This window comes from Salmo salar, chromosome ssa01 (genome assembly GCF_905237065.1).
Source record: "Salmo salar chromosome ssa01, Ssal_v3.1, whole genome shotgun sequence".
NCBI classification, from domain to species: Eukaryota; Metazoa; Chordata; class Actinopteri; order Salmoniformes; family Salmonidae; genus Salmo; species Salmo salar.
The window spans coordinates 172,929,874-172,947,845 of NC_059442.1; the positions used below are offsets into that span (position 1 = coordinate 172,929,874).

Here is a 17,972-nt window from a genome sequence, read left to right on the forward strand (position 1 = left end):
GACTACCTGGCCTGATGACTCCTTGCTGTCTCCAGTCCACTTGGTCGTGCTGCTGCTCCAGTTTCAACTGTTCTGCCTGCAGCTATGGAACCCTGACCTGTTCACCGGACATGCTACCTTGTCCCGGACCTGCTGTTTTCGACTCTCTCTACCGCACCTGCTGTCTCTAACTCTGAATGCTCGGCTATGAAAAGCCAACTGACATTTACTCCTGAGGTGCTGACCTGTTGCACCCTCCACAACCACTGATTATTATTATTATTTGACCCTGCTGGTCATCTATGAATGTTTGACCATCTTGGCCATGTTCTGTTATAATCTGACTGGCCACCCCTCAGAGCCTGGTTCCTCTCTAGGTTTCTTCCTGGGTTTCTTGCCTTCCTAGCCACCGTGCTTCTACACCTGCATTGCTTGCTGTTTGAGGTTTTAGGCTGAGTTTCTGTATAGCACTTTGTGACATCGGCTGATGTAAAAAGGGCTTTATAAATACATTTAATTGATTGATAGTTCAAACATTCAGCTCGGTGCATTCAACATGTCAGTACCTCTCATAAATAGAAGTAGTGATGAAGTCATTCTCTCCTCTACTTTGAGCCAGGAGAGATTGACATGCATATTATTAATATTAGCTCTCTGTGTCCATCTAAGGGCCAGCCTGGTCCTGCAGTTCAATGATAATAAGGTCCTTTTTTGTGACACCTCACTACACTGATGAACAGTAGTCAAGGTGCAACAAAACTAGGGCCTGTAGGACCTGCCTTGTTGATAGTGTTGTTAAGAAGGTAGAAACTAGGGCCTGTAGGACCTGCCTTGTTGATAGTGTTGTTAAGAAGGTAGAAACTAGGGCCTGTAGGACCTGCCTTGTTGATAGAGTTGTTAAGAAGGTAGAAACTAGGGCCTGTAGGACCTGCCTTGTTGATAGTGTTATTAACAAGGCAGAGCAGCGCTTTATTATAGACAGACTTCTCCCCATCTTAGCTACTGTTGTATCAATATGTTTTGACCATGACAGTTTACAATCCAGGGTTACTCCAAGCAGTTTAGTCACCTCAACTTGCTCAATTTCCGCATAATTTTTTTTACAAGATTTAGTTGAGGTTCAGGGTTTAGTGAAGGATTTGTCCCAAATACAATGCTTTTAGTTTTATAAATATTTAGGACTAACTTATTCCTTGCCACCCACTCTGAAACTAACTGCATCTCTTTGTTGAGTGTTGCAGTCATTTCAGTCGCTGTAGTAGCTGACGTGTGTTTAGTGTTGAGTCATCCGCATACATAGACACTCTGGCTTTACTCAAAGCCAGTGACATGTCATTAGTAAAGACTGAAAAAAGCAATTGGCCTAAACAGCTGCCCTGGGGAATTCCTGATTCTAACCTGGATTATGTTGGAGAGTCTTCCATTAAAGAACACCCTCTGTGTTATGTTAGACAAGTAACTCTTTATCCACATTATAGCAGGGTGTGTAAAGCCATAACACATATGTTTTTACAGCAGCAGACTATGATCAATAATGTCAAAAGTTGCACTGAAGTCTAACAAGACAGCCCCCACAATAATTTTATCATCAATTTCTCTCAGCCAATCATCAGTCATTTGTGTAAGTGCTGTGCTTGTTGAGTGTCCTTCTCTATAAGCATGCTTAAAGTGTGTGTGTGTGTGTGTGTGTGTGTGTGTGTGTGTGTGTGTGTGTGTGTGTGTGTGTACGTACGCGCTAAGGTGCAGAGAGTCAGAGCAGGTGGTCAGTCCTGTTAGAATCAGAGCAGGTGGTCAGTCCTGTTAGAATCAGAGCAGGTGGTCAGTCCTGTTAGAATCAGAGCAGCTGGTCAGTCCTGTTAGAATCAGAGCAGGTGGTCAGTCCTGTTAGAATCAGAGCAGGTGGTCAGTCCTGTTAGAATCAGAGCTGGTGGTCAGTCCTGTTAGGGTTAGAATCAGAGCAGGTGGTCAGTCCTGTTAGAATCAGAGCAGCTGGTCAGTCCTGTTAGAATCAGAGCTGGTGGTCAGTCCTGTTAGAATCGGAGCAGGTGGTCAGTCCAGATCAAGTGGTCCGCAGTCTGATGGCTTGTAGATAGAAACTGTCTCTGAGCCTGTTGGTATCAGACCTCATGCTCCGATACCATCTGCCCGACGGTGAGGGAGTGAACAGCTCTTGGCTGGGGTGTGTGGGGTCCTTGATGCTGCAGGCCTTCCTCAGGGAACTGTTTTCAGTAGATGTCCTGGATGGATGGGAGCACGGTCCCAGTGATGTACTGGGCCGTCTTCACCACACGCTGGAAGGCCTTGCCGTCATGGACGGACCATTTCCCGTACCAGGTCGTGATGCAACCGGTCAGGAAGCTCTCGATGGTGCAGGGGTAGTATTTGGAGATGAACCTGGGGCGGCATGCTGAATTTTTTTCAGCTGCCTTCGGAAGTAGAGACGCTGTTGCACCCTCTTGACCAGAGTGGTTGTGGTGTTGGTCCATGTCAAGTCCTCTGTGGACGCCAAGGAACTTCAAACTTCTGACTCTCTCTTCTGCAGAGAGTGGATCGGGGCATGTTCCTTCCTCTGCTTCCTGAAGTCATCAATCAACTCCTTTGTTTTGTTGACATTGAGGGAGAGGTTGTCATGACACCACAAAGCCAGTTCACTTACCTCCTTCCTGTAGACTGACTCTTCGTTGTTGGTTATCAGGCCTACGAACCGTGGTGTTGTCAGCTAACTTAAACTGGCATTGTGGTGTCATGACAACCTCTCCCTTAATGTCAACAAAACAAAGGATTTGATTGTTGACTTAAGGAAGCAGAGGGAACATGCTGTCTAAAATGTGATATTTCAGTTTTTTATTAATAATCCATTCGAAAAAATTTTCAAAAAACAGTTTTTGCTTTGTAATTATGGGATGTATTGTGTGTAGACCGATGAGGGGAAAAAAATATTTCATACATTTTTGAATAAGGCTGTAACGTAACAAAATGTGGGAAAAGTCAAAGGGGTCTGAATACTTTCCGAAGGCACTGTATATACATATATATATATATATATATATGGCTCTATTCAACCCGCTGTATAAAAATATCAAGTAAGATGTTTTGGAGAAAAAAAAAGTAGAATGACAAAGCTGTAAAAACATTGTCCTAAATATAAACCATTAACACCATTTAAAACATTATATATTATATTATTAATATTAATATAAACCATTAACACCATTTGTGTGAAATATTCATAATATATTTTTTTGACACAGTTTTATTTATTTTACGATGTTAATATGTCTCTGTTGTTTACCGCCAAACTTGTAGCAGTTGTGAAAAAGTAAATAGATAGAAGAGTTGCAGTCAATTGAAAATAAAAAAAAATAACGCCGTTGTTGATTAGATGCTTTTTTAAATGAATTAGGCTATTTTCTCTTGAACCACATGGTCTATAGAGCAGAAAATCATGGACAATACAGACACAGATATACAAAATGAATAGTATATATAAAACATTTAACAGTATTCAATGATAAATTACCAAAGTTACCATAGATTGCCATAGATAGCTCAGAAAGTCTCTCAGAAGCCAAACTCTCACCTGGACAGCGGTCAGCTCTGGTCTTTGTGTTGCTTCAGAAGAGCAGTTGGATTTGGTTTGACCTGAAGAAATACTCCAGATCAGAGGAGGGTCGTCTGAGGCTGCTGCCAAATCAACAGGTGTAGTAGACCTTACAGTGAAATGCTGAATACAACAGGTGTAGTAGACCTCACAGTGAAATGCTGAATACAACAGGTGTAGTAGACCTTACAGTGAAACGCTGAATACAACAGGTGTAGTAGACCTTACAGTGAAACGCTGAATACAACAGGTGTAGTAGACCTTACAGTGAAACGCTGAATACAACAGGTGTAGTAGACCTTACAGTGAAATGCTGAATACTACAGGTGTAGTAGACCTTACAGTGAAATGCTGAATACTACAGGTGTAGTAGACCTTACAGTGAAATGCTGAATACTACAGGTGTAGTAGACCTTACAGTGAAATGCTGAATACAACAGGTGTAGTAGACCTCACAGTGAAATGCTGAATTACAACAGGTGTAGTAGACCTTACAGTGAAATGCTGAATACAACAGGTGTAGTAGACCTCACAGTGAAATGCTGAATTACAACAGGTGTAGTAGACCTTACAGTGAAATGCTGAATTACAACAGGTGTAGTAGACCTTACAGTGAAATGCTGAATACAACAGGTGTAGTAGACCTTACAGTGAAATGCTGAATACTACAGGTGTAGTAGACCTTACAGTGAAATGCTGAATAAAACAGGTGTAGTAGACCTCACAGTGAAATGCTTACTTTCAAGCCCTTAACCAACAATTCAGTTTTAAGAAAATACCAAAAAATGTAAGTTTGAGATTAGAATAACAAATATTTAAAGAGCAGCAGTAAATAACAGGCTATATACAGGGTGTTACGGTACAGAGTCAATGTGGAGGCTATATACAGGGTATTACGGTACAGAGTCAATGTGGAGGCTATATACAGGGGCTACCGGTACAGAGTCAATGTGGAGGCTATATACAGGGGGTACCGGTACAGAGTCAATGTGGAGGCTATATATAGGGTATTACGGTACAGAGTCCATGTGGAGGCTATATACAGGGGGTACCGGTACAGAGTCAATGTGGAGGCTATATACAGGGGGTACCGGTACAGAGTCAATGTGGAGGCTATATACAGGGGGTACCGGTACAGAGTCAATGTGCGGGGGTACAGGTTAGTCGAGGTAATTGAGGTAATATGTACATGTAGGTAGAGTTATTAAAGTGACTATGCATAGATAATAAACAGAGAGCAGCAGCAGCGTAAAGGGGGGGGGCAATGCAAATAGTCTGGGTAGCCATTTGATTAGCTGTTCAGGAGTCTAACCATGTGCTCTTTTTAAAGGACAGGCCCCTCTCTCTTAAACGCCCCTAGGATCCATGGGTACAGGGATGGTCAGCCAGTCACTGTAAGGTCAACATAGTGCTGTGGTCACCCAATAGTGCGCTTGGCTGTACATATCGCCCTCTGAAGCGCCTTGCAGTCCGCAGCGGAGTTGCCGTACTATGATGTGATGCATCCCAACAGTCTGCTCTTCCTGGTGCTCCTGTAGACCAATGTGAGGCCCTCGGGACAAAGTTCTCTCAGCATCCTGAGGTTGAAGAGTCGCTGTCGTGCCTTCTTCACCACAGTGTCCGTGTGGCTTGATCATTTTAGCTTCTCTGAGATGTGTACACCGAGGAATTTGACGTTATTGACGGTTTCCACGGCGGTCGCGATGATGAGGATGGGGTTGTGTACAGTCTGGTTCCTTCTGAAGTCCACAATCAGCTCCTTTATTTTGCTAACGTTGAGGGAGAGGTTGTTTACCTGGCACCACGCCGTCAGAGTGCCTACCTCCTCCTTGCAGGCCGTTTCGTCACTGTTGGTAATAAGGCCTACTACTGTTGTGTTGTCAGCGAACTTGATGATGGAACCGCCTGAGGCCACGCAGTCCCAGTAGGGGACTCTGTCCTCTCTGTCCCAGTAGGGGACTCTGTCCTCTCTGTCCCAGTAGGGGACTCTGTCCTCTCTGTCCCAGTAGGGGACTCTGTCCTCTCTGTCCCAGTAGGGGACTCTGTCCTCTCTGTCCCAGTAGGGGACTCTGTCCTCTCTGTCCCAGTAGGGGACCTCTGTCCTCTCTGTCCCAGTAGGGGACTCTCTGTCCTCTCTGTCCCAGTAGGGGACTCTCTGTCCTCTCTGTCCCAGTAGGGGACTCTCTGTCCTCTCTGTCCCAGTAGGGGACTCTCTGTCCTCTCTGTCCCAGTAGGGGACTCTCTGTCCTCTCTGTCCCAGATTAAAATGAATCTGGTCATCCACTGACAACATTTCCCCCCAAAATCATATGATTTAAAAACCACAAAAAAATAGATTCTTAAATATTGTCGGTTGAAAACAATTTTATTAGAAACAAAATCACAACAAGAAATCTATGCTGTTTTGAAAAGTCAAGTCATTCAATGATGGTTGTCAATAGACGGTGATGACTGGTCCAGAGTCAGTGTTACTTATTACAGGAGGAAGAGGACAGATCATGTAGTTTCTGGTTGAAACTGATCTGGAGTCAGATTTGCTTCTGGCAAGAGGTGGTGGAGATCTCGTGCTTGTCATTACGAGGGTTAAACCACACCTCAAACGTACATGTCAGACGCTGTAAAACAAACAATTACGTCACATTAATGTCAATAAACTGTACAGCCACTGTGATCTATGAGGTCAATATTACATGGTGTACTGTATGTATAGCCTGAGTACCAGACCTGTCTGTGTTATTGTTACATGACATGGAGCGGTAAGGAGTGGAATGGTAACACAAACCGGTCTGGTACCCCCAGGTCACTATGTGTACTGCATGCTAGAAAATTGTTGTTTTTTTAACTTACGTAAGTATAAGGCTGTAATGCCCAGCTCAGTATCTGCATTAAGTGCTTAAATCTCTCCATTAAAGGGAAGAACTGGTAAATCTGGAGCTTTCCAATGCAGAAGCACTTATTTCATAATTACACTTATGTAACTCCGGCCAAAAGCAGTGCACTACTCCGGCCAAAAGCAGTGCACTACTCCGGCCAAAAGCAGTGCACTACTCCGGCCAAAAGCAGTGCACTACTCCGGCCAAAAGCAGTGCACTACTCCGGCCAAAAGCAGTGCACTACTCCGGCCAAAAGCAGTGCACTACTCCGGCCAAAAGCAGTGCACTACTCCGGCCAAAAGCAGTGCACTACTCCGGCCAATAGCAGTGCACTACTCCGGTCAATAGTAGTGCACTACTCCGGTCAATAGTAGTGCACTATATAGGGAATAGGGTGCCATGTGGGACATACACCAGTTTCTAAGTCCCATACAGTATATCTGTATTGTTTGCTCTGTGTTTAGAAAAGTGACCTTTTTCCCCAGAACACAGGACTCCACATCTGAGTTGTTCTCTGTCTTCAGGCACTTGGTTTTCCCGATGATCGCCTCTATCCTGTAGTTGATCATGTTAGTCACCTGTTTGGGTCATATAAACGAGAGCCTTAGTAGAAACAGCCATACCACCTATTGACATCAGCTTTTCAGTTGAATAAATTAACTAATAATGAGAGATGTTTGTACAATTATTTAAAATGAATGTTATGCAATTCTTACATGAATAGCAGAAGTTGTGTAAATTACTTTACCACTTAAAGGGAGGTAGTTAGAAGTATAGGAAAGTGCCCAAATGGAAAAAAGTAGTGCACTCTAGGGTTAATAAGTGGGCATTTAGGACATAATCTAGAGGAAATAGGGGACCATTTAGGATATAGTCTAGAGGAAATAGGGGACCATTTAGGATATAACCTAGAGGAAATAGGGGACCATTTAGGATATACCCTAGAGGAAATAGGGGACCATTTAGGATATAGCCTAGAGGAAATAGGGGACCATTTGGAAGGAAAACAGTAGCCTAGAGGAAATAGGGCACCATTTAACCTAGATTATACGGTCACCTGAGTCTCAGCAGAGATGACATTGATCAGTCTGAATAATTTCCTGGCATTAGACTGGATGTTAAAGTTGTCCACAGCAGCTTTAGCAGCGGTCTGCACCTCCAGGCTCTCAGGGTCTCTGCTGAACCAGCCACCCAGGGGCTGGATGTTCTCTGCAACCACAACACTCAGTTACATTGGAGCTGAAGAGAAGAGGGGAACTCTTTGAGAGGAAGACACCCCAACATGTCCAGGAGCAAGTGGAACGGCGTCACAGCGCTAACTGAACGGTATTGCTCATTAGAAAGTGGAACGGCGTCACAGCGCTAACTGAACGGTATTGCTCATTAGAAAGTGGAACGGTGTCGCAGCGCTAACTGAACGGTATTGCTCATTAGAAAGTGGAACGGTGTCGCTGCGCTAACTGAACGGTATTGCTCATTAGAAAGTGGAACGGCATCGCTGCGCTAACTGAACGGTATTGCTCATTAGAAAGTGGAACGGCGTCGCTGCGCTAACTGAACGGTATTGCTCATTAGAAAGTGGAACGGCGCCGCAGCGCTAACTGAACGGTATTGCTCATTAGAAAGTGGAACGGTGCCGCTGCGCTAACTGAACGGTATTGCTCATTAGAAAGTGGAACGGCGTCGCAGCGCTAACTGAACGGTATTGCTCATTAGAAAGTGGAACGGTGCCGCTGCGCTAACTGAACGGTATTGCTCATTCGGTGGGAAGATGTTTGTTGGACCGATATCGGACCGTTATACAGAGGCTATAATCACTACAGGACTAGTAAAGGGTTAGTACTACTCTAATACAGGACTAGTAAAGGGTTAGTACTACTCTAATACAGGACTAGTAAAGGGTTAGTACTACTCCAATACAGGACTAGTAAAGGGTTAGTACTACTCTAATACAGGACTAGTAAAGGGTTAGTACTACTCCAATACAGGACTAGTAAAGGGTTAGTACTACTCCAATACAGGACTAGTAAAGGGTTAGTACTACTCTAATACAGGACTAGTAAAGGGTTAGTACTTTTCCAATACAGGACTAGTAAAGGGTTAGTACTACTCTAATACAGGACTAGTAAAGGGTTAGTACTTTTCCAATACAGGACTAGTAAAGGGTTAGTACTTTTCCAATACAGGACTAGTAAAGGGTTAGTACTACTCCAATACAGGACTAGTAAAGGGTTAGTACTACTCTAATACAGGACTAGTAAAGGGTTAGGGTTAGTTCTACTCTAATACAGGACTAGTAAAGGGTTAGTACTTTTCCAATACAGGACTAGTAACGGCCCAGTGCACTAGTTGTTTTTTAAATGTAGATTTTTTAGAATCCAGCACCCTCAGCACCCCTACTGCCCCAGGCACCCTCAGCACCCCTACTGCCCCAGGCACCCTCAGCACCCCTACTGCCCCAGGCACCCTCAGCACCCCTACTGCCCCAGGCACCCTCAGCACCCCTACTGCCCCAGGCACCCTCAGCACCCCTACTGCCCCAGGCACCCTCAGCACCCCTACTGCCCCAGGCACCCTCAGCACCCCTACTTTCCCAGGCACCCTCAGCACCCCTACTGCCCCAGGCACCCTCAGCACCCCTACTTTCCCAGGCACCCTCAGCACCCCTACTGCCCCAGGCACCCTCAGCACCCCTACTGCCCCAGGCACCCTCAGCACCCCTACTGCCCCAGGCACCCTCAGCACCCCTACTGCCCCAGGCACCCTCAGCACCCCTACTGCCCCAGGCACCCTCAGCACCCCTACTGCCCCAGGCTATGGTATTGCTTCTTTCTTTTTCCCTGTCCCTTACTGGGCTCGAACCAAGGACCTTCTGTCTCGCAAACACATGTGACTGCCTGTTTGACATCATAGTCAATTACACTAAAAAGAAAAGGTAAGACTAGGGAAAGTGTGATTGGAGACATTTCAAGCTGAGCAGTGAGGTTAGGAAGCTAACTCCTGTACTAAAGGCTCCCCCATCAGCAGGGAGCAGTCAGTAAAATCAGATCAGCAACACAGTTCAACTCCTCTGACTCATAGGAACCAGAGAGCTGAGTGGCCAGGATGGCGTCAATAATGTGGTAAAAAAAATAAAAAATAAACAGCCGCAAACTGAGTCACTTCTGCCTTCTGCCCAACTCAACATATGACATCAACTGCTCTGACATTTCTGAGACTCATTAACGTCTGGACAACAGACAGGGGGGTTTTAAACACCTTAAAATGGCATTTGGGGAATCGAAGAAAAAAAAAGTTCAAATTAAGGAGGCCAAAAATGTACCAATTGGCACCAATCTCAGATTTCCTCATTAAATGTTTCACGTCCCACCAGAGAAACCAGACTTTTAACACACGATGTCTTGTTAGTTCTGTTGACATCAACATTTTTTTATTAATCTTCAAATTAACTGGGTTTGGATTAAGGTATTGAACCTTTTCATGATTTCACTGTTTGGGGTTAATTAGTAAAGTACACAATCATTCTAATTTAAAGTTTGTAGTTACATTTCCTACAGCATCATTCATAACACACATTGTTACAATTTCAAACATCCTAAAAGACATTACGCAGTTGAGTTTATCACCAAAAAAACTTTAGATTGGATGTAGAGTTAGAATTAGCTGAAAATGGAATCTAGTTCACAGTAGGACCAGTTAGTGAACAGGCATTAACTGAGGGAAGGAATAGTAAGGTAAGATAAGCTAGTCCACAGTACTTACTCGCTGTGATGGGTTCCTCCTCTATGGGTTGAGGCTGCTCCTGTCCCTGGGCCACCAGGTAGAGAGTTGAAATCAGAGACAACAAGGGCAACAGCAGGGGAGCCATGGTGTTATGGTATCCTGGGCAGTTAGAAGAGTATCCTGGGCAGTTAGGTGAAGCTGTTAGCTCTCCAAAAGAGAGACAGAGAGAGACACAGAGACAGAGACAGAGAGATTACCAGTAGCTTTCCTCTGTGGTCTGAGTCAGTTGCTGTTGAATGAGAGAAAGGAAGGGTTCTGTATTTAGACACTGGAATGTTTAACCAGCCAGTTAAGTCCACACCCTCTTCCTGGCAGTAACAGCAGTAAGAGCTGAGCAGCAAGTCAGCAGGGCTTTAATATAGATGACTGAGTACTGGGCATTGGGTGTGTGGGTATTATGCCAGTCAGCAGGGCTTTAATATAGATGACTGAGCATTGAGTGGATGGGTATTGTGTGGGTGTGTGTATTGTTTGGGTGTGTGTATTGTTTGGGTGTGTGTATTTTGTGTGCGTAGGGATATGTGTGTGTGTGTGGGGTGGGGGTGTTTCAAAGGTGTGGATGTTTCTATGTGAACCTAAATCACATTGTATTTGTCACATGCACCGAATACAACAGACTTTACCATCGCGGACAGACTGACGAGCCCTTCCCAACGATGCAGAGTCTAAATATATAGGGAATAAATCGTGCCACACCCCACATTCCCCCATGCTGTTCTTTATGTTCTACTGTAGGTGACAGGGCAACACGTGTGGACTAAAACAACATAGAACCTGTTGAATCACAAAGCATTATCAAATTCATTAGCCAGCGACAGTAATTGAGAAACATTGAGAAATAGATGGAGCGATTATTTGGGGTCAAATTAACCAGTTATCTACGTTTGATAAGCAGCGAGCTAGTTATAGCTAGCTGGTAGCTTGCTAGCTAGTTAGCTCCCAAGTCTTTCTAAACTAATATCTGACTAACTCAGAAATATGAAGTTATTTCTGAATGAAAGTTAACTGGCTAGTGCATTACGCTTTGTGACATTAGGCTAGCTAGCTATCCCCAGTTAGATAATACTTTGTGACATTAGGTTAGCTAGCTATCCCCAGTTAGATAATGCTTTGTGACATTGTTAGCTAGCTATTCCTTGTTAGATAATGCTTTGTGACATTAGGCTAGCTAGCTATCCCCAGTTAGATAATACTTTGTGACATTAGGTTAGCTAGCTATCCCCAGTTAGATAATACTTTGTGACATTAGGTTAGCTAGCTATCCCCAGTTAGATAATACTTTGTGACATTAGGTTAGCTAGCTATCCCCAGTTAGATAATACTTTGTGACATTAGGTTAGCTAGCTTTCCCCAGTTAGATAATGCTTTGTGACATTGTTAGCTAGCTATTCCTTGTTAGATAATGCTTTGTGACATTAGGCTAGCTAGCTTTCCCCAGTTAGATAATGCTTTGTGGCATTATGTTAGCTAACTAACCCCAGTTAGATAATGCTTTGTGACATTAGGCTAGCTAGCTATCCCCAGTTAGATAATGCTTTGTGACATTGTTAGCTAGCTATTCCTTGTTAGATAATGCTTTGTGACATTAGGTTAGCTAGCTTTCCCCAGTTAGATAATGCTTTGTGGCATTATGTTAGCTAACTAACCCCAGTTAGATAATGCTTTGTGGCATTATGTTAGCTAACTAACCCCAGTTAGATAATGCTTTGTGACATTAGGCTAGCTAGCTATCCCCAGTTAGATCATGTGTTTTCACTTATTGCATCTGCATGCTTGTTGCGTTCTCCCTGGTGCACTCATTTGTTCATGATGTGAGCTGGCTGCTTGTTCTAAACAGTGTAATATAATCTGTTCAAAACAGTGGTAGCATGTGCTGCAGTGGTCATTCGTTTTTTAACAGGCAAAAGTGAAAGAGATGCATTTATTCTGTTGTTCAAATGCACAGATCACTTTATATATCCTGTCAAAAGAAACTACGGTAGTTTGAAAAGTTGGCATCATATTTCTGTCATGCTGCTTTGCTGACAACTCTAGCCACCTCGAGCCCCAGTTATTCAGCCAATCAGCGGCCGCCACTGAGGTAGATGTGTACATGAATGCAGGGTTAAACCTGCTGTGACTCAAAACCAGCCAGTACAAACTGAATACAGACAGCGAGTCAAGCGGCAGGGAAGGGAAGCATCCCCCCAAAACGCAGATCTACGTCCCAGATGGCATCCTATTCCCTATGGGCCCTGGTCAAGTAGTGCACTAAATAGGGTATAAGGCACTATTTAGGATGCAGAATGACTGTCACTACTAATCCCCATTACTAGCATAATCCACCAGCCTGCTGTCACAGAGACGCGCAGACCTCAACTCTTTACATGTTTATCAATGAACGTTTAAATCTGAAGAGACTATGGCTTAAAAAAAATTTACATTATCTGCTGTCACTAAACACAGCAATACACTGAACTCAACTCTTTACCTTAATGATGAGGTAGATTAATTAATTATGAGTTAAATTTCTTAGTATTAATGGGGCAGTGCAGTAAAAAAAATGTGATTTTTGCTGTGTTTTATATAGACTGAACAAAAATATAAACGCAACATGCAACAATTTTCAAAGACTTTACTGAGTTACGGTTCATATACAGATGGTGCCGGAGAAGAAGGCAGATGTTTTACGTGCCCCCAAACAATTGCGTTTTTTTGTTTGTTTATTTGCATTGTTTGTAACTTATTTTTTTACTTATTTTGTGCATAATGTTGCCGTTACCTGTCCTTCTAAACATTCTTAATTTAACCAGTACTTTTGTGTGTCAGGGGAAATATACAGAGTAAAAAACACCTTATTTTCTTTAGGAATCTAGTGGAGTAATAGTAAGTTGTCAAAAATCTAAAATAGTAAATTAAAGTACAGAGACCCTCCAAAAAACTACTTGGGTAGTACTTTAAGGGATTTTTTTGGTGCCACCTGAAATCACCACACAATGTTACAAATGAAAAAACCTATCCTATTTGTATGATCAACATCTGACATGTTTTGGTGTGTCATGAATCCCACCAAAGGTGGCTCCCCTGCCTGCTCGGGCGGCGCTCGGCGGTCGTCGTCACCGACCTACTAGCCGCCGCTGATCCTTTTTTCCTTTTCGTTTGGTTTGTCTTATTGTTTGCACCTGTTCCTCATTTGTCTTTAGATTTTGGTTATTTAAGCCTGGTTAGCCCGCCCAGTGTTGTGCGGGATTATCTTAGCGTCAGGTTGTGTTTTTTCATTGGATGTGCTGGCGATTTACGACTGTGATATTGTAGGCTGGCTGTGCACCTGTTTTGGGCACTTGGCATTTTTTCCCACGCCGTTTGTGTTGGCGTTGTTCGTGTTGTGTTTTTGATTAAAATAAACACACAGTTCCGTACCTCTGCTCTCTGCGCCTGACTCCTACCACCACTCCTAGCAATCGTCTGACATGGTGGGGAGGTTTCCGCTATCGCGACAATTTCAGAATGTTACAATTTCAGATAAGAACTCAATAACAAGTCTCAAATATTAGGAAAATGTCTGTCAGCTGTTTTCAAAAACATTGCTCTGTTATTACCAGCTATACCTCTGGAGGTAGCGTTCGGCGCTATACCTCTGGAGGTAGCGTTCGGCGCTATACCTCTGGAGGTAGCGTTCGGCGCTATACCTCTGGAGGTAGCGTTCGGCGCTATACCTCTGGAGGTAGCGTTCGGCGCTATACCTCTGGAGGTAGCGTTCGGCGCTATACCTCTGGAGGTAGCGTTCGGCGCTATACCTCTGGAGGTAGCGTTCGGCGCTATACCTCTGGAGGTAGCGTTCGGCGCTATACCTCTGGAGGTAGCGTTCGGCGCTATACCTCTGGAGGTAGCGTTTGAGACATAGCAAGTATGCAAGTTTACATTTGAGTGTAGCCATCGGTATTTCTACAAAAAGTGTAGTAAGTGTTTCTGGGGATTAGGGAGGTTTTAGGCTACGGTAAATAGATCCCTAGCAACAGAAAACCATTTACTACATCTATGTATCATCAGTCTATCACCACCATGCTAAGGATCGTTTGTATAACTTTAAAAGATAATCAGAGAGCTCACATTTGCCTTTCATTCAAAGACAATAGCTGATATTCAGTCCTTTATAATTATTTATTACAAAAAACACAAGGAAGGTGTAACATTAAAGTATCAGAACATGAAAGACAAACAATACAGCATCAAGACACTATCAAACATGTATCAGTCTTTCCGCAAAAGAGCCATCCTTATGTGTGAGGGTGCGTGTGCATGATAGTGATATATACAACAGAGCCATCCTTATGTGTGAGGGTGCGTGTGCATGATAGTGATATAAATTATACATCAGTTTCCTTTTTCATGATCACAATCTAGTGAAACCCGAACCCTCCAAGATCCCCCCACAGTTCCCCAATAACTGCTCCCTCAACCCTCCAAGATCCCCCCACAGTTCCCCAATAGCTGCTCCCTCAACCCTCCAAGATCCCCCCCACAGTTCCCCAATAGCTGCTCCCTCAACCCTCCAAGATCCCCCCCACAGTTCCCCAATACCTGCCCCCTCAACCCTCCAAGATCCCCCCACAGTTCCCCAATACCTGTTCCCTCAACTCTCCAAGATCACCCCCGCAGTTCCCCAATAGCTTCCCCCTCAAACCTCCAAGACCCCCCCACAGTTCCCCAATAGCTTCCCCCTCAAACCTCCAAGACCCCCCCACAGTTCCCCAATAGCTGTCCCTCAACCCTCCAAGATCTCCCCCACAGTTCCCCAATACCTGCCCCCTCAACCCTCCAAGATCCCCCCACAGTTCCCCAATACCTGCCCCCTCAACCCTCCAAGATCCCCCCACAGTTCCCCAATACCTGTTCCCTCAACCCTCCAAGATCCCCCCACAGTTCCCCAATAGCTGCTCCCTCAACCCTCCAAGATCCCCCCACAGTTCCCCCCCGAAGAAAAAAAAAATACAATTAATTCCATTCCCCCCCAAAAACCCCCCAATGCACCAACAACCAAGAGAATGAACTAAAGAGAAAAGGAAAAGGCCGAAGAAAACAGCAAAAAATAATAAAACTCAATAATACATTTAAAACAAAGGACATCAAGGACAACTAAAATCATAACAGCAACGCCAACTGTATATGTTTGTGTGCATGTCTGGCACTATTACATGTATGTGTGTGTTCTTGTATGTGTTTATTTGAATGAGAGTGTGTGTATATGCATATGTACAAACACCTGCACGGCATCAGCCTCAAGCAAACCGGCATTAGTTGTAAAAATACTGCCACTTAGTGTCATTCAAACGCACTTTTATTATGTTTTATTTTGACTTTTTTTCCCCCCTATCTTTTAACCATCATTCCCTCTCTCACACAACAACTCCACTCCCACTTGTCTCCAATTCCACATCGCAACCCTCATCTTCCCTCAGCCCATCCCATCTATCTCTGCTGACCACCCACTTCATGTTTCGACGCAACGCATCTTTCAACTATGCTATAATGTTTAACGTATAATTTCAATCTAATCAATAGAATCTACAGATTGCGAGTTGAAGATAAATACTTCTACTAAGAGTATTAGTAATTGACTGAGTCGGTCTCTCCAGATCTCCTAACAGTACTATTTCTAGGGTTAATTTTAGATTAATGTTCTGCATTTTCAGCCATTCCTGAACCTGAGACCAGAAACAGGCTACCTGAGGGCAATACCAAAATAAATGGTCTATTGATTCTGTATCCTCACAGCAAAATCTGCAGAGCGTCGATGATTTTATCCCCCAAATATTCAACATTTTGTTGGTGGCAAGAATTCTATATAATAATTTTAGCTGAAAAGCACGAAGTCTTGAATCTTGTGTCGTTTGATACGTCAACTCATACACCCTGTACTATGGAATCGGTACATCAAATATCTCTTACCAACTATTTAGCAATCTGTATGGCACAGTTGTCAACATCCTGGTCCTCAAATGAAACTGGTATACTTTCCTATTTATGCTATTTTTATTCCTCAGCCAGTTTGATCCTTTATATTGGGCAGACAGACCAGTTCCCTACATCCTCCCGCTGCCACCTGCCTCCTCCATTTTTGGGGTAATGCTGTAATCAATTGGTTGTACTCTTGGAATGAGCAGAACTTCCCATACAATTCTGATTACTCCATGAAGGACATAACTCTACCATTACAATATAATTTAAGAACAAAATACCCTTTTCAAACATCTTTTCCATAAATACAGGTATTTTATCAACCAGCACATTTGAGTTCAGCCATAATATTTGTTGAAATAGTTGGTCTCTTTTCAGGGGGATGAAATTGAAATTGTAGCCAGCTCTGCAATGCTTGTTTGTAAATGACAGATACTTTGAAAAAATGTATAATTTTTTTTTCAATTAATCGAAAATGAGACATGGCATACATTGACACCTTGGAAATTACTGCAAGAAATTGTAACTTAAGGTTGGTTACTAATCTCATAATATTATATGTTACATATATATTATATGATATGTTATGTCACAGGCCGGCTCATAGCCTGTGTCAAAAATGAGAGGACATCAACCACCGGTATAGGCCAATTCAAAAAGTTCTTTATTATCAAACAAAACTATTAACTCTAAAGGAAAAGGAATGAGGTGTGGAAATGTCATAATGTAAGGTGTATGTAAGGTGCATGGATGCGTGAATATGTGTGTAAACATGACTGACTGGAAACTAAATAAACCAACAAAGGAACAAACAAAACAGGATCATACCTGGAGGAGCAGGGAGAGAGAGAGAGCAAGCCAAGCGAGGAGAAGACAGGTTAGTGGAGCAGTTTGTTAAATACCCTGAGCCCAGGTGGCTCCAATCACACCAGCTCCAATCACTAACGACCCTCCTCTGCCTGCAGGGGGAACCGCCCCTGCGCTGCAGAGGAGGAGCCGTGACACCCCCCTCCTTAAAACGAGGGTCCCACCCTCAATTCAAATTACGACCCAACATAATAAACACATAATCCAAATCCCCCAAAACAAAACAGATACCAGTCCCGGCTCCTAGTAGTAGCCCCGTGTCCCCTAGCTGACTGTCCGTCCTCAAACTCAGCAGCCCTGGTACCTGGGGAGCAAATTAAGAGGAAAGAGGCGCAGACAGCCCGCAGGGGTCAGCAGAGAAAATACAAACTAGGTTAAAGGAGCACGAGACAGAGCATCAGCAATGATATTATCCTTACCCCTAATGTGTCTAATATCCAGGTTGAATGGTTGCAAGAACAAAGCCCTACGCATCAGGTGCTGGTTGGGATTTTGCAGGGACTTCAGAAAAATAAGGGGGTTGTGGTCCGTGAACACAGTTAACCTGTTGGGTCTAGGGGGCAGCATTTGCACGTCTGGATAAAAAAAATGTACCCGATTTAATCTGGTTACTAATCCTACCCAGTAACTAGAATATGCATATACTTATTATATATGGATAGAAAACACTCTAAAGTTTCCAAAACTGTTTGAATGGTGTCTGTGAGTATAACAGAACTCATTTGGCAGGCAAAACCCTGAGACATTTTCTGACATGAAGTGGATACCTGATGTGTTGTATTGACTTTAAACCTATCCCATTGAAAAACACAGGGGCTTAGGAATATTTTGGCACTTCCTATTGCTTCCACTAGATGTCACCAGCCTTTACAAAGTGTTTTGAGTCTTCTGGAGGGAGATCTGACCGAACAAGAGCCATGGAACGATGATGT

At 43.6% G+C, this 17,972-nt stretch overlaps 1 protein-coding gene across 2 annotated transcripts; it reads right to left on the bottom strand.

The window, feature by feature from the left end:
* Window positions 1-5,926: 5,926 nt before the first annotated feature.
* Window positions 5,927-17,050, bottom strand: si:busm1-57f23.1 (CY domain-containing protein). 2 transcript variants are annotated; one of them, XM_014146848.2, is made up of 5 exons: window positions 17,002-17,050; window positions 10,216-10,374; window positions 7,511-7,662; window positions 6,927-7,031; window positions 5,927-6,195 (listed from the first exon to the last, which is right to left on the bottom strand). In XM_014146848.2, exons 2-5 carry the CDS (start codon window positions 10,319-10,321, stop codon window positions 6,109-6,111), a joined length of 450 nt encoding a protein of 149 aa, XP_014002323.1. In that variant the 5' UTR covers window positions 10,322-10,374; window positions 17,002-17,050; the 3' UTR covers window positions 5,927-6,108. The 2 variants fall into 2 exon arrangements, with proteins under 2 accessions (XP_014002323.1, XP_014002314.1); XM_014146839.2 differs by lacking the exon at window positions 17,002-17,050 and having other exon boundaries at window positions 10,216-10,563.
* Between the last annotated feature and the right edge of the window lie 922 nt (window positions 17,051-17,972).

Excerpts from the sequence above, each read along its gene's own strand:
- si:busm1-57f23.1 (XM_014146848.2), bottom strand. The coding sequence starts at position 10,321 with ATGGCTCCCCTGCTGTTGCCCTTGTTGTCTCTGATTTCAACTCTCTAC. Across the intron at positions 7,663-10,215 it reads GGAGGAACCCATCACAGCGA|AGAACATCCAGCCCCTGGGT; the intron begins GTAAGTACTGTG and ends TTGTGGTTGCAG. Across the intron at positions 6,196-6,926 it reads CCTGTGTTCTGGGGAAAAAG|CGTCTGACATGTACGTTTGA; the intron begins GTCACTTTTCTA and ends TTTGTTTTACAG.